The sequence below is a fragment of the Gadus macrocephalus genome, chromosome 21 (assembly GCF_031168955.1).
Source record: "Gadus macrocephalus chromosome 21, ASM3116895v1".
NCBI classification, from domain to species: domain Eukaryota; kingdom Metazoa; phylum Chordata; class Actinopteri; order Gadiformes; family Gadidae; genus Gadus; species Gadus macrocephalus.
The window spans coordinates 13,922,191-13,944,690 of record NC_082402.1 but is presented as its reverse complement, the minus strand read 5'-3'; the positions used below and the strand labels follow the sequence as shown (position 1 = coordinate 13,944,690).

General features: G+C 43.7%; 1 protein-coding gene across 1 annotated transcript in view; it reads right to left on the bottom strand.

The window, feature by feature from the left end:
* pex7 (peroxisomal biogenesis factor 7) overlaps nt 1–20,702 on the bottom strand; it is a 26,367-nt gene extending 5,665 nt beyond the window's left edge. Inside the window, exons 1-9 of the mRNA XM_060042558.1 lie at nt 20,385–20,702; nt 19,943–20,000; nt 19,440–19,593; nt 19,159–19,236; nt 18,904–19,012; nt 13,011–13,117; nt 12,498–12,614; nt 11,372–11,427; nt 5,892–5,991 (exon numbers count right to left, since the gene is read on the bottom strand). Coding sequence (XP_059898541.1) covers nt 5,892–5,991; nt 11,372–11,427; nt 12,498–12,614; nt 13,011–13,117; nt 18,904–19,012; nt 19,159–19,236; nt 19,440–19,593; nt 19,943–20,000; nt 20,385–20,496 — 891 coding nt within the window. The 5' untranslated portion in view covers nt 20,497–20,702. The remainder of the gene's footprint in view (nt 1–5,891; nt 5,992–11,371; nt 11,428–12,497; nt 12,615–13,010; nt 13,118–18,903; nt 19,013–19,158; nt 19,237–19,439; nt 19,594–19,942; nt 20,001–20,384) is intronic.
* Nucleotides 20,703–22,500: the final 1,798 nt, after the last annotated feature.

The window sequence follows — 22,500 nt, the reverse complement described above, 5'->3', positions numbered from 1 at the left end:
TCTCTTAAATACATTGCACTTTCTATTTTACTCATTTCTTGCATATGTTTTCTTTTACTTATCTATTATTTTATTTTATTGTATGACAATGTTTATATGTGAAGCACTTTGAGTCTGCCTTGTGTATGAAAAGTGCTATATAAATAAAGTTGCCTTGCCTTGCCTTGCCTTGATGAATAACCACTCCTGACCCTTCCCTTTCCAAACTACGGTGCCCTTTACTTGCCTGGGTAAGGTGCCAGTACGCACTTCTAATATGATGTACGTACTTCTTATGTACGCCCAACGGCTACCACAGCATCGAGTAGGCAAGTGAACAAATTCTTTGATCGATTAATGAATTGTATTTAGTTATTTAGTCTGTAAATGTAACACCAGGGGTCATTTTACGTTGAAGGCGATTGTTCGCTGCGGCTACCTCCAGTTGAGGTGGTCGACCACTAGGCGCCTCCCTAGGGAGGTGTTCCAGGCCCGACTAGTGGGGAGGAGTCCTCGGGGAAGACCCAGAACTAGGTGGAGAGATTATATCTCAACACTGGCCTGGGTACCCCTCGGGATCCCCCCGTCAGAGCTGGTCAATGGGGCCCGGGAAAGGGAAGCCTCAGGCCCCATGCTAGAACTGCTGCCCCCGCGACCCGACCCCGGACAAGCGGTTTGAAGATGAGGATGAGGATGAGCTGAATGGGATGATACACATACACCGCTGCTAAAATGTAATATTCCCAATGGACACTACACATGCAGTAGGACATGGGGGGGGGGGGGGGGGGGGGTAGCAGCCTTATGCTGATTTTATTACACCAATAGTGGTTAACTACGTTGAAAGACACAATTAGCGCTTTGTGTTTTATGTGTTGGTCATTCATCTTGATAGCAGTCAGCACTACAGGCCAATGTTTCCTAGAGTACGTGAATAATAATGCTTTCTCCTTTCTCTGAGAGCCTATTTCTAGTAATCGAACCAGGAAACTACCTAAAAAAATTATTGTGGGTTTTGAACGGAGACATAATCTGATACGTAAATTCGTTATGGCTATTCCCAATGCAGTCTATTGAGAATGTTATGCTATCAAGTTAACGGACGGTGGATTTTTGGCGAAAAGACAGGGCCACTCTTGAGAGAGGGTATTCAGCAGAGGTGGGGGTAAGTCACTCATGTGCAAGTCACAACCAAGTCTCAAGTCATAACCTTCAAGTCTCAAGCAAGTCCCAAGTCAAGTCATACAAAAATCTGATGATCTAACCCAGTTTCCACATTTAAAAATCGGTAAAGAGAGTGGTTCATAAATTGAGTTTTATTTCAACATTAACAATGACAATGTCTTAACATTAAAAATAACTCAAACTATTGCAAAACATTCCAAAACCATTATGTGAATATTTCGAAAATGTTTTTATGATTATAACCTCCAACCTATGAACAGAATCAAATATAACCTCTAGGTGGCTGTATACGAGAACAGTTCGAGTCAATCAGTCAATCTCGCAGTCAAAGACGCAGTCACGTAGCTTACCTTTTTTTGTGGTTTTGTAGTGACGGATGAAGTTTGGTGTTGTGGTGATCGTGCCACTGATTTTTGAGCTGCAAACCTTGCATAACGCTGTCCTCTTTTTCTCACTATCATCGACAATGTAATCCTTGAACCCAAATTGAATTATTTTTGGTCTTGCCGCGTCCTTAACTGCTGCTCTAATGACCTGCTCACACAGTGGCAGTTTGTCCGTGCAGAGCGCAATCAGCCGAGATGCGTGCTTTCATTGCACTGTAAAATCACCCGATCATGTTTCAAAATAAAATAATAAATATATATATATAACATTTATAAATACAACATAATTTCTAACTTAATCTAACTTTAAAAATTGTCATTTTGAGTCATCCATCTCAAGTCTAAGTCAAGTCTCAGGTCATGAAGACCAAGTCAAAGTCAAGTCGAGTCTTTTATTAGTGTTAGTCAAGCAAGTCTCAAGTCCTCAAATTTGCAACTCAAGTCTGACTCGAGTCAAGTCATGTGACTCGAGTCCCCCATGTCTGGTATTCAGTGATCAAAGATGCTGCCAACTACCCTGAACAAAGGAGAGATGGCAACAAGTAGAGCTTAATGAACAATCAGTTGAAACCGGTTTTACCCGGAACAAATCCAATGGATGAGTATGGGAAACGGTCCAGATGTGCAATTTGCCAGAGCACCTACCATTGAGTAAAAGACTACATTTAAATGTAGAAATGATGCAATAAACAAGCACAGTAGAGGAGTGCAAAATCCCACTGTAGTTGACATTGCTTGCGCAAGGACTATTTACGGCGAAACGTGGCTAAGATGCTTTTTAAATGCCCAGAGTGAGAAAGAGCCGATCGAATAAATCACACAGCAGGTGGAAAGGCTTTGAAGTTCGGTGATGGGCGAGCAGTGCACTCCACCAAGAGGGTAAAGATACCTTCTCCGAATGGCCAGACCAAATGTTGAATTGAAACCAAAGTAAGAGTTCCTCTACTATTGAGGAAAGCATCAGTGAAAAGGACCTGGATATTAAGAATGATAAGGCAGTAATATTTCAGCCAACAACACCTCTTGGCCTCCCATCTTCAGGTCATTATGGTGTGGACATAATGGACTGAGACTGAACAGTCTATTGAGAATGAGGTCCTAGCCATAATGAAAACATGCAGCATTGTGACTGGAAACCTGGTGTCATTGTTGACCCCTTCATCAGTTTGATCAGTGTCCCGGTCCGCCACAGAGACCTTCCACTAACAAAAGGTGGCGAGTTCAATAATGAGGACATTAAAGACATGGTGGAAAACTTTAGGATGGAAATATCGACCACCGCTGCCTACAGTCTCCCTACAGGAGCAATGCACTGTTGAAAAGACGCAACGAGACCCGAAAAAGAAATGCTGTTAAACGTAAAGCCTAACAATAAACCTGACTGGAGAGATTGAGCACTCCCGGTCCAGTTACCAGCATTACCAGTGTTCTGACGGAATACAAACATTCCCTTTTCTAGTTGATAGGCTTCCTACTTTGGAGGTCACTACTGTAAGTGCATGGGCAGGAAAACACATGACACTACTGCATGCAGCAAGGAAGGCCTTCAGAGGCTGGAAGTTCAGAGAAGATCCAGCGGGTTCTGAGAAAGCAGTTTTGTCCGGGGATGAAGCGTTTTAAATAGAATGTGTTTGTAATGGAAAGGACCTGGGGTAGTGATTGTACAAGATTGGGTGGTGAAAAGTGATGTGGTGACTCTACTATTGTAGACACGGACAAAGACACAGAGAGGGCTTTAGGGTTCCCTGATGACGCTGACCATAATCTGGCTCCTCATGACCAGGACAATCCACATCAACCTGCCATACAAGCAAAGGGCAGTCCTAGTCAGACAACAGGACCAACCGTTGGTTTCGTGGACAGAAACACTGGAACCCTGCACACCGGAGAAGAAGTAAAGGAAAGTACAAAGGATGGTTCAATCTGCAGTATTCTGAAACTGGTGTTTGAGGATGCAAAAGACATTGGGCAAGTGTGTGTCTCTAGAAGGTGGATGTGCACCTTGAAGGAAACCCAGATGGTGAAGTTTGTAAAAATCTCCCAAAAGACTCACCCGCATGTGCTTCAGAGACCCTCACATTACTAACTACATTAATACTTCAAAAACTATCAAAAATTAACTCTATGGAGATTAAAACAGCATTCCCCTGGTGTGTCTTGAGATTCACATTCGTCCACCTGTTGAGGTCAGGAGTGAAGGGACTGTATGGTGATATTGATCCTTCACTAATGGTATAAGAGAGTGGAAGATAGTGTTGAAAGCTGGAACAAAGAAGTCCAACTTCGTCCATGCTGAGTTCTACCGGTCGGACACAAACGGTGTTGTGACCGGGTGCTTGCCGGTCATGACCATGACTTTGTCTCAGCTGGCTCCAGTACATTCACTCTAGTCATTCCTCGCCTGAAGGCAGCCTTTGAAGTTGGCAGAGAAGAAGGGCAAGGCTTGCGGTATATTGGCATGGAGTTGACCCGTCCAAGAGGAGCTGTGCATGTGAAACAGAAGGTCTGCATTTATGCTCTGCAAGAACGGGATTCTCCTCTCACAGCTCCAGAGGTTGATCAACTCAGATCAGAAATAGTTCAAATCCTTTGGGTTGGAAGACTGAGCAGGTCATGTGATGTTTGAGGCCTGATGTGATGCTCCACACCTGTACCACAATGCATGATGCCAACAACATCATCAGAAGACAGTCAGGAAGTCAATTTGATGTTCCAGAACCTCGGGGAAGACATCAATTCGAAGTTGGTTGGGATCAGTGATGTCTCTGGGAGAGCATCTTCTCATGCTGATGGGGGGGTGCAGAAACATGCACATAACTCTCACATAACTGGCTCCTGCTGATGCAGAGGACAATGCCATCTTTATGGAGAGCTCATGGCAGATCGTGTTATGCCTACGGTATGCGTCACAGATAACCTTTTATTCAGTAACCCAAAAAAGGTGATGTTTTAATCTCTTAAAGATCTCATTCACTCTTTATGTGTGATGCGTCATGTGGACCCACGCAAGGGAGCAGCGAGGGAGTCTGAAGGATCATCACTTACTTAAAACATGCGTTAAAAACGAAAATGTATGGTCTTTTCTACAACGATTACCTTAAAAATTTATGATTATTACTATGCTCATTTATGTTCAGAAAGAGTTCCTTAAAGGAGAGTGCGATTTTGAAGTTCTACTTTGCTCTACTACGTACTAATGATATTGCTGGTGCATTTTTATTTTTACATGACACTTCCCTCTGTATCTGCGGCTGCGCAGTGAAGGTGCTCTTCAGTCCGTCGCTTAAAGCGATCCCTTTTTTTGACTATCACTAGTAAGCTTGATTACTGCAATGGTCTCCTTACTGGTCTCCCAAAAAAAACTCTAAAGAAACTTCAGCTTGTTCAGTATGCTGCTGCTAGAGTTCTAACAAAGAACAACAAATTTGAACGTATACACCAATTCTTAAATTTTTACATTGGCTTCCTGTAGGTCAGATAATTGATTTTAAAATCATGTTGCTAACCTATAAATCCCTACATGGTTTAGGGCCAAAATATTTAACTGATATGATTCCACAACATAAGCCTTCTAGACCACTAAGATCTTCTGAGACCAATCTGTTAATTATCCCCAGATTAAACACGAAACATGGGAAAGCAGGATTTAGTTACTATGCAACAAATAGCTGGAATAAACTCCCTGAGGATTTAAGACTTGCCCCAACTCTGACCACTTTTAAAACAAGACTGAAGACTTTTATGTTTGCTTTAGGTTTCTGCTAAATCTTAAAGACATGTACTTAAAAAAAAAAAAGGCATTTTTAACTATACCTTTATTTTCTATTTTTGCCAGAGATACATGATCAGAAAGAGGGAAAGGGTTTGAGACCAGAGAGAATGTTGATCTGATCTTAAACACATTGCACTTTCTAAAATGCTTTTTTAACTTTGCCTTTATTTTACATCTATTTAAAAAAAAAATTGCATATGTTTTTCTTTTCTATCAATTCATTTTTAATACATTTTATTGTATGACAATGTTTATATGTGAAGCACTTTGAGTCTGCCTTGTGTATGAAAAGTGCTATATAACTAAAGTTGCCTTGCCTTAACGAATAGACTGAGCTGTATTTTATTATTTGTCTGTATGTGCATGTGTTATGTATGTGTGTGTGTGAGACCTGGTTATGTGTGTGTGTGACCTAGTTATGCGTGTGTGTGACCTAGTTATGTGTGTGTGTGTGTGACCTGATTATGTGTGTACAGTGTGTGTACAGTGTGTGTGTGTGTGTATGTGTATGTGTATGTGTATGTGTATGTGTGTGTGTGTGTGTGTGTGTGTGTGTGTGTGTGTTTTACCTGGTTGGGTGTGTGTAGGCTGAAGTCTATCCCACAGACAAACTCAGAGTGATGCTCCACTGTCTCCAGAAGAGGCTGACTGCTGCTGTAGTCCCAGAACCTAAAAACATATGCAGACAACCAGGTCACTGACACACACACCGTAGTATTGCATTTTGTCATTTATGGATGCAACTTTCATTTTCACTTGCTTTGTCAATGTATTGGAGATTAAAATGGTCTATGTTAAAAACTGCCATTGAATAAAAGAGAGGGTAGAGAGAGAGGAAGAGGGTAGAGAGAGAAAGCTTGAGAGTCAGTGAGACAGAGTTGAAATTGTGAATGAGCCAATAAAACACTATTCCCAGACCTCAACCAATCAGACTAATTGAAAGACTCTTTCTGTGTGTGCGTGCATGTCTACGCACTAATGTGTGTGTGTGTGTGTGTGTGTGTGTGTGTGTGTGTGTGTGTGTGTGTGTGTGTGTGTGTGTGTGTGTGTGTCTACACTCTAATGTATGTGTGTGTGTGTGTGTGTGTGTGTGTGTGTGTGTGTGTGTGTGTGTGTGTGTGTGTGTGTGTGTGTGTGTGTGTGTGTGTGTGTGTGTGTGTGTGTGTGTTCTCTGACTCAGCAGATCCTCCCATCAGGACCGTTTCACTGCAAGTGCTTTTAAGCCACTTTCTGAATGAGCTCCATTCACTCTATTATCCCCATAAGTACCATTCACATTCTCTACATCTATCTATATCTATATCTACATATAGATATATATATATAGATACACATATATGTGAGGTCAGTGCACATGGAGAGTTATTGGGTCCAGATCCATCATGCTGACCACTATAGGATGCTTGAGGTTCACTGAAGCCTGTGGTTCTCATCTCAAACAGATGTTCATTAAATAGCTGCTCAACCAAACCCCAAAACATGCTAGATAGTCGGGTCTAAGGAAGATAAAAAAAAAGGGTATATTTGCGTAAACATTTCGAGATGGAGTGAAACATGAATAAAACGTAACTTCTAAACTTTTCTCTTCTTCTTGGGTATTTGGTTGGTGTGTACTAAGCTTAAGTTATGTTCTTTCTCATCACATCATATCCAAACTGACTAAACAGAGAGGACTAGAAGGTTGAATGTTTAGACTGACTGTTACCTCGGGGCTGACGTTTCACCTCAGACTAGACCACGTTTAGCACAAACGATTCAGGTTACCTGGAAGCCTTGGCGGGGTGTTGCTTGTTTAAAACATCTCCGTAGTTAAAAACATGTTGAGTAACCATGAGGGTATCGGATAGTGAAAGGTTATACATAACTATGTATTTTGTCTTGTGTGGTTAAAGTCAGCATGGTTGAGAAATGTGCTTCTAAAGGAGATTCAACCTGCACTCTGCTCATGTGTTACACGCATCTACCGATCTAGAAACACATTTTGGTTTGTTCGCTGTTCTTTGGTTTGTGTTTGTGGATTTATGCCTGAATGCATCAGTGTGTGTGTTTTTGCCGTGTGTGTGCGTAAATGTTTGTCTGTTTTTGTTTGAGAGTGTACATGGACAAATGGCAGTACAAATAAAAACGTGTTTGTGTAAACTAGGTTGGAAAGGTCCATTCCCCGACGTCTCCATGGTAACTTATTATTATTTAACCACTATTGTGTTTCACTGCAGAACCACCTGTCGAATGTGTGTGTGTGAGAGAATGATTGTGACTAAGAGAGTAATTAAAGGCATGGTGGAAACAGGTATGAAAGAGCAGAGAGAGAAAAAACGTGATGTACAGCTTCTGCTGTTTTCATAGTAAAAGTACACCCACGGAAGGAAGCAAGGAAAGAATGACAGAATAACAAAAGGTATCCACAGATACTCTCTACCTCACTCTGAAAAACGAAAAACATAAAAAATGAAAGAACGAACGAAAGAACAAATAAAAAGTGGGAAAATAAAAAAAGCAACGGTCAACGAAAAGAATGATGAAAGAAAGAACGATAGAAAGAACCGGATATCACTACTAAATGACGCAAGTGTATGCTCACAGATTCAAACACTATCTGCCGAAAACAATCTTGGGTAAACATCTGACAGATGGTGCCGTGTCAACTACTCTCAATACCCTGATCAATGACTCAATGGGCGTCCATTATGGAGCCTGTGTAAACAGGGGAACACAGGGAGCCATCGCACTGAGACCTGTTCCATGAGCCGTCAGGGAAAACCCTGGCTGGTGTCTTCAGCAGATACAGGAGTCCAGTGCCCCTCATAGTGTACTAACCATGAGTCAGGAGGAAGGGGCGTGGTCGACTCATATTTCATTAGACGTTTAGTCGCGCAAAAAGATTGAATGATTAAGCATTGCAACCGAATGCATCCGTGGTCTCAACGAGCCCTGATCAACTCATAGGCGTCTGGTCCCTGACACCGCTACTGCAATAACTGCTCCCCTGTTGGACACACACCAGGGGTTCATTAAATACACGCCCGCAAGGGTGAACCCCGCCCAGACATCGCTATCACTTTAGCTGTCCCCCGAGGGAGCTCCATACAGCCGTACATGGAGCTACAAACTAATAGTTTCCGCCAACAAGCTCTACGGCATCTATTTGGGCAATTATACAGTGTATAAAAATCATGAGGAAAAATTGTCGACCCATTCAGAACCAATGTGTCAGGGTCTGAATAGGGGGCCCGCTTTATTAGTGTGCTTGTAAAAAGGATATTTAAAAGGCACACCAAACCATTTTCTGATAATTGGATATTTAAACAATGACATTAAAAGTGCGACGGTCAGTCGACTATCAGCTTGAGTCGACTAAGAACATATTTTTTTGGGGCAGCTCTACTAGAGTCCTCACTAGTGTCCTCACTAGAGTACTAGAGTCCTGACTAGTGTCCTCACTAGAGTACTAGAGTCCTCACCAGAGTAGAATCCCTACTAGACTAGAGACCTCAGTATAACTACTCCTCACTAGACTAGAATTGTCACTGGAGTCCTCACTAGAGTCTTTACTAAACTAGAGTCCAGATAAGAGTCCTCAGTAGGGTCTTTACTAAACTAGAATCCAGATAAGAGTCCTAACTAGGCTTGACACCTACCTAGAGTCTTGAGTCCTCATTAGACTAGAGGAGTCCTCACTAGAGTCCTCATTAGATTAAAGTGTTCCCTAGATGAGTCATCATTATTTTCCTGATAAGAGTCTTTACTAGAGTCATCTAGTGTCCACATTATAGTCCTAAATAGAGGACTTTAACACACAATCCTCCCAAGACTAGAGTCCTAACTCCACTAGAGTCCCCAGTAGAGTCTTCCTAAGACTAGAGTCCTAACTCCACTAGAGTCCCCAGTAGAGTCTTCCTAAGACTAGAGTCCTAACTCCACTAGAGTCCCCCCAGTAGAGTCTTCCTAAGACTAGAGTCCTAACTCCACTAGAGTCCCCCCAGTAGAGTCTTCCCAGGACTAGAGTCCTAACTCCACTGTAGACTAGAGAGGACTAACAGGAGTTCCGGTTCCCCAGCACCACATTAATATGATTATTTTCACCCAAACCCAGAAAAGGGCAAACATGGTAGGCTTCAAAAACCATCAATCCCAAACAGATAATCACACAAGTGGAAGCAGCGAACAGAAGGGATATCTGCGCTGTAGCACGCAGCTTGTGGTTGGAGATAATGTGGACAAATAAAGTGCTTGCAGAATTAAATATGCAGATATCCTGTTATAAAGTCATCCCACATTTTAATTAATCAAATCATGTCAAACTTATTTGACAAAATTAGAAAAATCCAATAAAATTTATCTTTTGGCTAGACGAAATTAAATGTAGTATCAACAACTCTGAAAGGTTTGTTTTGTTTCCATTTATACATAAAGTTTATAGCAGAGTAATTTGCAGTTTGAAAAGGTTGCTAAAGTTGATAATTGAAAATGAAACTATTTGAAAACAAAAAACGCTTGTTTTAGATAAATATAAAACTGAAAGAAAGTGTTGGTTGCCATTATTTAAAGCAATGAGCTGAATTATAAAATTCTGTGCTCAAAGTCAAAGGGGTTACTTAAACCTGGATCAGCACACAGGAACAAACCAGCATTTCAGGGTACATACTGTAGCGTGTGTGTGCGTGTGCGTGTGCGTGTGTGTGTGTGTGTGTCTCTGTGTGTGTGTGTGTGCACACGGGTTAGCAGGTGACAGGTGCCTCAGTTTTCTCAAACAAAGACCACAAGCAGGCACCTGTGAGTTTGCGTACGTGCGTGCGTGCATGTGTGTGTGTGTGTGTGTGTGCATGCCTGTTTTAGAGGATATATGGAACGCCAAAAGGGTCAAAACGAAACCTCATTTTATACCTGCATTATATAAATCTAGGTAAAATACAGCGTTTTTGCCGTCATAACACCGTATTTTCCACTAGGTGTCATCCAAATACTTTAAATATAAAATCCACATTAACTCAGGTAGTAGTCTAATATACAACGCAGATTAAACCCACTTTCTGAGGGGTCAAAATGTTGAAGACTCGCTTGCGTTGGTTGATCATTCATCTCTTATGAAGACTCGATCACGGAGGTGGCTCATTCAAGAGTTAACTTTTGCAATTGGACCGAATAGGCTATTTTAATACTAATTGCAAGCATCATCACACGATCCGGCTTTCATACCATGTAATGATAGATTAACATAGTAAAATATAATATCACATATATTCATTATATCGATGACATTAATATCAGCTCCATCAGAAATGTTTTCATTAACAGAGTGCAGTGATCTGACTAGGGTTATCGTTGATTGGGTGAAGAAAGTTCATCCTTACTGTCTGCGAGAATCAAGATGAGGAGCTTATTTGACAGTTAGGAAAAAGCGTTACTTAGCAAGCTATTTAACACAATCGATGGGGCGTGAAAAAGTAATCAAAAACTCTGTCTTTAACGCTGTTGTAGAGTTGAGGAAAAGCAGCGTTGAAAATGTGTTTTTTAATCACTCAACTGCTAATAATGAAAGCAATATCACAGTACTTTGCCTAGTTATGTGATTTGAGCAGGTCTAACGGGGTTTGATGCACAGCCCAAAGATTCTGGGTTAGAACCCCAATGTCCACAGTCTACCTGTAGTCATCCTTGAGCAAGATCAGCTAACCCCTCGCTGCTCCTAAATGACATGTATCCAAACATTATTTTATGAATTTCATTGTATAAATGGAGGATTACAAAAAGAAAGATGACGTCTTCTATGGCATCAGATAACACACTGGGTATTTACGCACACAACACTAGAGCAAGCAATGGCGAGATTCAGAGGGGACTCAAATAATTTAACTTGACAGCTGTAAAAAGGAAGCATTTATTATTAGAGTTTAACCTGTCAAAGGAAAGATTGACGTTCACATTTTTGAATCTTTACGATTAGGCCTGCCTATTACTCAACCTGTTGGCTCCGCCCACTGGGAGGTTAAAACCAATGAGAACCCACCGTTTATTACATGGGAAGCGGCAATTAAAGGGTAACGCTTACCTGACAGTGAAGTCATAGGAACAGGATGCCAACACCGTCCGACTGAAGGGAGAAAACTGTAGAGAGAGAGAGAATGGTAGGGAAGGAGGGGGAGAGAGAAAGAGGGAGAGAGGGAGAGACACGGAATAACATCAACACAGGTAGGATGAATTGGTAAATGTCCCCTTTCTATCTCTAAATCCCGCCCTCTCCTTCGCTGCCATTTATTCTGATTCAGCGTGGAAGCAGACCTGCTCCGGTCGACTCCGCCCAGGGGGACAGAAGTCTAAACACACGCCACGAGACCACAGTGCTGACTGGGACAGTTCGTAGTTTGTCTTTGCTCACCTGGTTACGTGGGAAAAATAACACCTGGGTTAGGAGACCCTGTAGAGCTACAAAACAATTGTATATATTTATCGCTAAAATTCTGTTGTTCTCTCTCTCTCTCAACACTATAAAAAGAACACACATGTGCCGACACACACACACACACACACACACATTGACTTTGCCACTACACACTCATCAGCAATAGATTAGCTGGACTAGTTCATCTCTGATGAAAGGCAATCGATCAGGGATTTCTGGCCACAAAGGGTAAGGGACGGAGAGAGAGAGAGAGAGAGAGAGAGAGAGAGAGAGAGAGAGAGAGAGAGAGAGAGAGAGAGAGAGAGAGAGAGAGAGAGAGAGACATTAACTAGCCTGCAAACACAAACTCAATAAATTAAGATTGCACACACCCACCTAATTCGAGACATTTGTGGGTTGTGTGTCTGCGCGTGAGTGTGTCGGTGTGTCTGTGTGTCTTGTTAATTCCATTTAGGTGGGTGTTTTGATGCTGTCACCGTCCGTTTTTCAGTACATCCACAGACGTTTCCTCACAAATTATGTTAATTGTGTGTGTGTCTGTCTGTATGTGTATGTTTGAGGGTATGTGTTTGAGGGGTCGTGATCGTGTGTGTGTGTGTGTGTGTGTGTGTGTGTGTGTGTGTGTGTGTGTGTGTGTGTGTGTGTGTGTGTGTGTGTGTGTGTGTGTGTGTGTGTGTGTGTGTGTGTGCGTATGTGTGTCTGTGGTCACGATAGTGTGTCTGGGTGTGCGTTTATGTGTGGGTGGTCACGAGTGTGTGTGTGTGTATGTGTGTACCTTGACTCTGCGGATGGCGTAGGAGTGTCCGACCAGTGGCTGACAAACGGGCTGCCGGGGGTTCCTCAGGTCCCACACACACACACTGCAGTCCACCGCCCCCGTCACCACCGTGTGCTACACACACACACACACACACACACACACACACACACACACACACACACAGTTAATAGGACATCCTCCACACAACACACACACACAACAGAATATTCCAAACAAAACATACACACCAAGTAACCACAACATTCTACAGTAAATGCACACAATTCATCCAATATTTTCGGAAGTTTTTTTCCCATTCATTGTTTCTTCTTTGTGTGAGTAAGTGAGTCAATCAGTGAGAGCTTGTTCTTTACCTTTTTGTAGTACTTTTAAACTGCTTTGGCATTGTATCTGTAAATTGTCCATGCCAAAAAAGCTCTTTCTAATAAAATTGAGGGAGAGAGAGCTATAGGCTGTGTCTGATAGACATTAGCCAAAAGTGCTTCAACTGCATGGTGCGGGCCATACCTCGTCATATTTGCACCAATCACAGCTCAGGATTTCGGACTTGTGGGCCGGAATGGCCAATCGGCATGCAGCACTCTTGATGTCCCAAACCCTGAGCGTCCCATCACCTAGAGAGAGAGAGAGAGAGAGAGAGAGAGAGAGAGAGAGAGAGAGAGAGAGAACTGCTTAAGGAATGTAAATGAATATTTTCCATGCCAATAAAGCTCTTCTGAGTATAATTGAATCGAGAGCAGAGAGATTAAGAGAGAGACGGGGAGGGAGCGGAACTAGTACAGAGGTAGAGAGAAAAGAGTAAGGGGAAGAGGGCAAGATGAAGAGGGAGCGTGAGAGAGAGAGAACAAGGGAGAGTGAGAGAGATTAAGTGTTAATTTAACGACTGTAGGCTGCTTCACAAAGATACACTTTGTACTGCGGACAGGTTCTGTCGCAGTGTGTGTGTGTGTGTGTGTGTGTGTGTGTGTGTGTGTGTGTGTGTGTGTGTGTGTGTGTGTGTGTGTGTGTGTGTGTGTGTGTGTGTGTGTGTGTGCCCTAGAGGGACCTCGTTCTCAGTAGAGCGTGGCCCTGTATGCATGCTTCTGCCTGTGTGTGTGTGTGTGTGTGTGTGTGTGTGTGTGTGTGTGTGTGTGTGTGTGTGTGTGTGTGTGTGTGCGTGTGTGTGTGTGCGTAAATGCAAACTAACTGCAACAATCAACAGATAATGTAAAGCTCAATGTGAACACTGAGATATATCTCTCCATTTCAATGTGTTGTGTGTGGATGGGTCTCCTGAATAGGTGCAGGCGGTCGCCCCCCCGCCATAAACCACAGCTTGTCTCGTTGTAAGCTGTCAGAGGTGTACCATGCTGAATTACTCCAGCTGCAAAAAACGGATTTCCCTTTTGGGACAACAATGATATTTATATAACAGAATGTTAAAGCAACTAAGACAGGTGTAAGAGGATCATGATTCAAAATAAATATGAACACAAATCTGAATTTATAAAGTTGATTCTATTGGGTGGGTGTCTCTACCCTGGACTCCTACATTTCAGTTTATAGTTAAAAAAAAATAATAATAATTTCGCAGCTCAGACCCACCAAGCCACCCCAAATGACGTGTGTGCATTCGTATTGTTGATCTGCAGAGAAATAGTCTGCCAAAGACGTTGACGTCGCTAAGCAACCGAGGACGCTGGGGTTGATAAGTGAGAAGAGCCGTGTAATAAATAACGATAGTCACAATCATTGTTCGATATTCTACGTGACTCAGACCATTCGACGATCGTTGCCAATCCCTAATAGAAATACATGAATAAACGTAGATTTAAAAAGCAATAATTGCGTGCCGTTTGTGCGACTCGAGTCCGAGTCTCAGACTCCCCATCTCTGACACACACACACACACACACACACACACACACACACACACACACACACACACACACACACACACACACACACACACACACACACACACACACACACACACACACAAACCTCTGTGATCCATGGGTATTGTTATACAGCTATAAACAGGAAGCAGAGGTTAACTAAGACCTTGCTGGTTTCCTCACGACCGTGTGGATCGTAAAACCAACCCCTAGCCCCACTGCCATCACATCCACGCTGCAAAAGGCAGAGTTATTCTATTTATATTTTGAAGCTATTATATATCGTCAATGTGCTCTGCACTGGGTGAGAGGGGGTGAGAGCACCTCTGTGGTCGGAGGTCAAACGGCCACACCGTCCTCAGCCCTCCCCAGGGCTCAGAGTCGACACAATACACATGCACGCGCACACACGCACAAATCCACACACACACAGTGGATGGAAAGCTGCCAACTGTAAAGTGCCCAAGTCGGTCAGAATCAGATTGGGCGCCTGGATCTGGGTTACCTCGGCGACGGCGGGCTCCACCGGGGCGTGACACGCCACATGAAGTACGACTTCCTGTCTGTCATCCACCGCGGCTGTTATTGGCTCATACATCTCAAGTGTTGGGGGGGGGGAAACACTCCGGTGATTGGCTGTTATTGATCAGCGAGGGCCGGCGATGTCCCCGCTGTTATACAACAGCGCCGGGAGTTAGAGACGTTGGCGGGCAGGGATACGGGCATTCACACGCACACACACACACTCTCTCCACGACACACACACTCCTCGACACACACACACACACACTCTCCTCGACACACACACACACACACACTCTCCCCGACACACACACTCCTCGACACACACACACACACTCCTCGACACACACACACACACACACTCTCCCCGACACACACACTCCTCGACACACACACACACACACTCCTCGACACACACACACACACACACTCTCCCCGACACACACACACACACACTCTCCCCGACACACACACACACACACTCTCCCCGACACACACACACACACACTCTCCCCGACACTCACACTCCTCGACACACACACACACACACACTCCTCGACACACACACTCACACTCCTCGACACACACACGCAGACTCTCTCCTTGACAAATGCACACACTCTCTCCTCGACACGAGCACGCAAAACTCAAATAAATAGTATTCCAACCAATCACCGACTATGGGTGGGTGTTGTGGGGTTTTGCGCTGCATTCATGATAGTTTTTACTGGATACACGAAACACGGAAGGGATGGGTGAGCTGGCTCTGTTTGTTTGGGATCTCGCTTCAAATACAAACAGAAGAGATGTCACCCACCTTCGCTGATACAACCTTTGAGGTCCATACCAATAAGGTTTCCTTGATTTGACTTCTCATATTAGACATGGTCATCTGAGACACAAGTTTCTGGTGATCGACACATTCATTTACAGAAATGGGAGGGAGGTTTTTACAGAAAAAGCAGCTGTTGAGCACAATGAAAGCAGCTGAAAAACTCATCAACGCTTGAAGTTGGCTGCACAATTTGTGTGGGAATCATAGGGTAGGGGACCCACTGAAATTTCCCAACTTTACTAACTTCAAGATAAGATGGACTGAACAGCACGACTTTTGACCAGAAGGGACTGGTATTCCATGCATGAGCAGACTGACATATTGGTTTTACAATCTTGTAATAATATTTGGCTATCCCTTCATAATGTCAAACTAAGTCTTCCACATAAGTTAAGTTTCATATCATACAATATATTTTGATACAACGATGATCTGCATCTGGTATTCAAAGAAGAATTACATTATTATTTTTTTTGCTTTGTGATCCCCAAAAAGTTGTATTTCTAGCTTTTTGAAGTGTAGTTTGTATGGACTGCTCAAACACACAAAGATCAAGCCCAATCAGAATCTTGTTTTGTTCATGCTTATTTGAAATTAAAGAGTTATATTTAACCAAAGCGCTATTAGCATTCATCCACAGTATCGTACACGGGAATTGCTTTAGACTATGTATCATTTAATATACTCCCATTAAACACGTTGTGATGGCCATTCCACCTTTAATGTGCACGATCAGCACATTCCCAATTTGGTCAATTCCTCCTGCTTAACCACTAGATACAGCGTGTCTCCTCAAAGTTAAGCTCATCAATTGCAATAGGAACTAATTAGGCAAAGCAGCCATAAACTTCTCTCGCAGTTCTATAGGCCAGCTAGGCTACCGCCCTAGCATGAAATGGTTTAGCTCTCCAATTGACCCTTTTGTTTTATAACAAATATATTTGCCAAGACAGCATTACGAGTGTATCTGTGCGCTGAAGTTAGCCTGATGGACGATGTCAGAGGGGCAAACATGGAGGGGATAAGCAGCAGGAACGGTTCAGCATCCAGCTACAGAAGCCCTAATGGGTTTATGCTAGCAGGGCTGCCGGTCACTGAACGAGTTAGAGTGGGGAGCGCCAGCGGGACACAGACCCGTCGCCGTGCATCTCCAGCGCTGATCAGATCTGCCACAACAGGCCAACACAAAACTAGATTGTACAAAGCGTCTGATAAGCGTTGGCTCAAGCGTACACCACTCTGTTTGGATTCCGGGGGGTCACTTAGCCGACTACGAGGGAGAGACCAGGTGTTGGAGTTAAAATGAACGATTTTATTAAGCTAGCATTGGAGAGTTCCAAGGAGATTCAAGACAAACCCAAGACAAACCTTATTGGATGTGATAGCAAGGTACGGTAAGACCTCCATTAACAAGCACAACATTCATATTTGACTCATATTTGCGCCACTTAAACTGTTGATTGGAAATGTTGCTAGGTGGCGGGGCAGATGGCTTTACTGTAGATGGATCAAACCGTTTCGTTTGAAACAAGAAGTGCCTTTTTAATAGTTGGTTAACCTGCTCCCTTCAATCACCACCCTCCCCCTCACCACCTGATTTAATAAAACTCAATACAACATGGTGTATTCTATTAACCTTAGAAGCCCAAATCGACACCTCTTCACAATCTCTCTTCATGAAGAAGAGGAAAGAAAACACACACTATGAAAAAACCAATTAAAACTCAATCTAATGAACCCACTCCTGATTGCGCCTGGGCACTAGATACCAAGACGGGGGGACTTAAGGGAGGCGTAAAATAGATGAGATGGGTCTACCACTGTGACTGCTATCTGATGCTAATGCAACCCTGAAAAGAACCTCTGAAAGAAGGAGAGCATAAAGCACTACCTTCTATGGTTGACTTTGGGTCTCACGAAGTGTGACTAAAATGTATTAAGATGTCATATCGAGGGAACACTCTGTAAAATAGCAAAACTCTTAACATCTCGCCGGAAACGCTGTGACGGATTAGTGGTATTAAATTGGCTGCGCATCGTAGCTCAAGCTTTCTAACTTCAGCAGAAGTTCTCCAGCTCGGACGGGGGTCCACTCACTCTTGGACAGGGACATTGGTTTGCAGCCGGGGTCGCAACCCGTGAATACAGACGGACAGCACAACCAGCACCAGACCCACAACAGGACCGGAGATCCACTCACAGTATAATGACAGTGTGCAGAAACCAAGTGGTACGGGCGCTAAGTGCTATTCACAGGTGAAGATGCCAGAGGCAGTAGGGTTCTTTATATCAGTAGACTCCTCTAGCAGCAGGGCCCCTCAATCAACCTGGGGGGGTAACATAACAGCTCCCACTAAGTCAGAAGGGGGGGGATCTTGGCCATAATAAAATTGCACTCCCTTTCAGAGTGGATGAGATAAGCCCCAGCCTCCCTCCGGTTACACACTCATTGACTTCACGGCCGCGTGATGGAGCTAACCGCTAGCTGGTGTTAGCCCAGCGAGGGGCGGGGAGGAGCAACAGGAAGTGGATAAGGAAACGCGGGGAGCTGATTAGAGAGGCTGTTAAGTGTTTTGGGTGCATGGGGGAAATACCAAAGATCAGGTAGGCTCGCTTTATTATCTTGATTGGTTGAAGGCTCTTTAAAAGTCAAGCAGTTTGAAAGTCAAGCAGATTTGAATCACATTGGGTCAATTAATTTGGAGGTGGGTGTGTGTATAGGTGTGTGGCAACAGGCCCCATCGATGTCAAACACTAATGAATACATTATTTATCGAAGCAATTATTATTTTTTTTACTTAAAAAAAGGAAAAAATATATAAACTAAGTGTGCACTGTTAATGTGTTGTGCACTGGTAATGTATGGTCAAAAAAATGTATTACCTCGAAGAACTGGTAAATAATACAACAAGACTGACCCCTAGTGGCAAGAGAGAGTATTCAATAATTTTCTTCTGACCAACAGGTAACTTAATATGTTTGGATAGGTGGATATAAAATGTAACCCACTTATCTGTCATTGTTCTTTTCCTTGCCTTTTGTTCACTTTCCAATATTTCATTCATGTAATCTCTCTTTCTTTCCTAAATCTGTTTGTATCTTTCATCTCTCATCACCTGCCAGAGTTATAGATATTTTCCATCCATGTGACTAGGCCCCAGCTCACCTGAGGCAGAAGCAAAGCATCCTGGGATGTGGGGGGACCAGACAGTACTGTAGATGACCCCTTCGTGACCCTTGAGTGTGGTCAATGATTTGCTAAGAGTTGGGTCCCACTGATGACAAAATCCAAGAAAGAAAAAAAAGAAAGATTAGACGAAGGAAGACAGAGAGACAGACAGCCAGGCTAACAGCCAGACCGTCAGAATAAGTCAATTAAACAGACAGAAAGACAGTTAACCAAATAGACAGTGAGCCTTACCACTTTAGCCGTTTGGTCCCAGGACCCAGAAACCAACAGGTTCTCTCCTCTGGTTTGAGACCAGTGAACAGAATACACCTGGAGACACAAACACACACACAAACAAACACGTACAACAAGTAGATTAGTACAACATGACCTTGATGTTATTCTGCCAAGCATTGGTGTGTGTGTGTGTGTGTGTGTGTGTGTGTGTGTGTGTGTGTGTGTGTGTGTGTGTGTGTGTGTGTGTGTGTGTGTGTCTGTGTGTGTCTGTGTGTGCGTGCGTGCGTGTGTCTTACTTCCTGTGTGTGTTCGCGGGCCACTCTGAGTGGCGCGCTGTGATTGGACGATGAGTCCCAGAGCTGCAGGCTACCGTCCCCGCCCCCGGCAGCCAACAGGTTCTCATTGGTCTCGCTCCACGCCACGTCGAACAGCCCGTCGCTCCACTCACAGCTGTGCGCACACGCACACGCACACGCACACGCACACACACACACACACACACACACACACACACACTTTCATTAGGAGCAGGTAGGGGTTAGGTGTCATCTCTCTCAAGGATGCCTCCAGGTTAGGCTTCGGACATTGGGGGATCAAACCCAGTACGTTTTGGGCTGGGAGTCAAATACCACTCGCTACAGTATCCTGCCCCCGGAACATTCATGCAGTGAAAATACCGCACAGTGATACTCAGGTGCTTACAGATAGATACGGGTGCATTCAGGTTTGGACTGAGTGTGCACTGAGATGGAGACTCTGACAAATAAGGAATAAAGGAAGAATAGTGGTTGAGTCCTACCTCTTCACCAGAGCGATCCCTAATTCCGTCTCTTCCAGGATGAGCAGTGTGCCAGAACCTAGAAGGAAACAAACTATTTACTATTGTCATGTGCCAGGCATGTTTACCTGATACCCAAAGAAACTTGGGGAGAATTCAGATGAAGCAGACAGAGTTCGAGGTCATCTTGCTGAAGGATGACTAAGTTGGCTGCGGACGTCGGGGGAATCTAACCCACTACCTTTCACTTGGGAGGCACCACACTATCCTGCCCTCTGAGTGGATGGCTAAATCCATAACAACAGCCTGTAGATGTTGGTTGACCTGTCATTGAATCATCATACTGTTTTTATTTACACACATCATACACCTTCGTTTCTGTACCTTTAGATACCTGAAATTCGTCCACATAAACGGAGTCCACATTTAGACATACCTGTCCTTTTCCGGACACTATACTCACCAGCAATGCCGTAGTATTGTGAAGCAGCGCAGGCCAACCTGGTGGGGATGAAGGGGGATCCCTCCACGGCGTAGCCATGGCGGGCAGGACTCCTAAACACCTTCACACCCATCTCCTAACCAGGTGTTAACAGCCAAGGTGCGCTGCGGCTGTCGCTGGCAGTATATCGCTTACTGGTGTTATTTTCATACACGTTCAAAAATAATTATAAACCTCATTGGAAGCATATACACACTGAATAAAACTCATGCCTTTTATCGAGTCTGCAATACCACTTCCTTGTTGTTATCACGTGACCAAGTCAAAGGTCTAGCGTGATGCTACAGGTGTTGGCCGCTTGGTGGCGACATTTCACCTTCTCTTTGGAATTTAGGAAGCAACCAACCAGTTTATTCTACTTTCTCAGGATATCTAACGTTAGGCCTATGGCGCATTTTACATTTCATTGCACATTTTGCATGGTTATATTCACAAAATCAAAGACTCAGCCATTATGAGACCCCACAGCAAAGGCTGTAAACACGTTGGGTCAAAGTAAGAAAATAATGAGAAATTCGAATGAAACATAATAGAGCAATGCAGACTTCAGAAAACAAGCATTTTTTATTTCTAGGCCATATTCAGTAGGGGTGGCATTCGATGTGGCGGATCCCATTTCTTTGGGGGGGAGGTGCCACCAACCCAGGCCTCCCGGCATCAGCACGCTGCCTGACATCGGGAATTTGGTCAGCATAGAATTCCCCCTTGTCCCTGGCAGTAGGACTATGAAGTCCCGGCCATATATCAAACGATATCTCTCCCGAACACACCCGCAGGGACCCACACACAGCACCCTGTGGGACCCCCTCATTGGTTTCCTGGCGGGGGTTGGAAAAAACCTAAATAAGGAGCCTCTCGGGTCAAAGGTCACATAACCTAAATATAGAATTTGCCGACAAGGCTTCTTTAGGATTCACTAGCACCCCCAAAACAAACACACACTTACCCACACACACTTACACACACAGAGTAACACAGACAGACACATACAAACACACACACAGGCACAAGCCCGCACAAACACACACACGCACACACACTCTCACAGAAACAACCACAAACACACACACACACACACACACACACACACACTAACACCATGGAGGGAGGGAAAGATAAACATTGCTTTTATTTCTTTGGTGAATACTAAAATACAAAACATTCTGATTTCAATTCTCATATATACTAATTTGTCAACAGTCCTAATAATAATTCAGTTTGAAGCAGTCTCCTGGAACAGAAAATGTGTGTGTGTGTGTGTGTGTGTGTGTGTGTGTGTGTGTGTGTGTGTGTGTGTGTGTGTGTGTGTGTGTGTGTGTGTGTGTGTGTGTGTGTGTGTGTGTGTGTGTGTGTGTGTGTGTGTGTGTGTGTGTGTGTAAAACCACTTCAAGAGGAAAAAGATGACCACAAATCTTTGAAAAATACTGCAACACACTTACACATATACTTAAACCTGCTGGTACCTTTGAATGCATGCACGCACTCACAGACACATACACACACCTCATATGCATAAGAGCTCTGTCTCTCTCACACACACACCCACACACCAACAAACAACCTCACCCAAACAAACCTGCACACACACACATACACACACACACACACACACACACACACACACACACACACACACACACACACACACACACACACACACACACACACACACACACATATGTACACACATCTATTTCACAGGTTGACATGTGTGCTGTGGTCTGTCTGCTGCCACATTCTTTTCATCTGTTCACATGAATCTGACCAGACATGCATGTGTGTGTGTGTGTGTGTGTGTGTGTGTGTGTGTGTGTGTGTGTGTGTGTGTGTGTGTGTGTGTGTGTGTGTGTGTGTGTGTGTGTGTGTGTGTGTGTGTGTGTGTGTGTGTGAACATTGCTTTTATTTCTTTGGTGAATACTAAAATACAAAACATTCTGATTTCAATTCTCATATATACTAATTTGTCAACAGTCCTTTGTATGGATAATAATAATTCAGTTTGAAGCAGTCTCCTGGAACAGAAAATGTGTAGAATGGCTGCTCGCAGTGAGGAAGGGCGGCCATCTTGGCTCCAGTG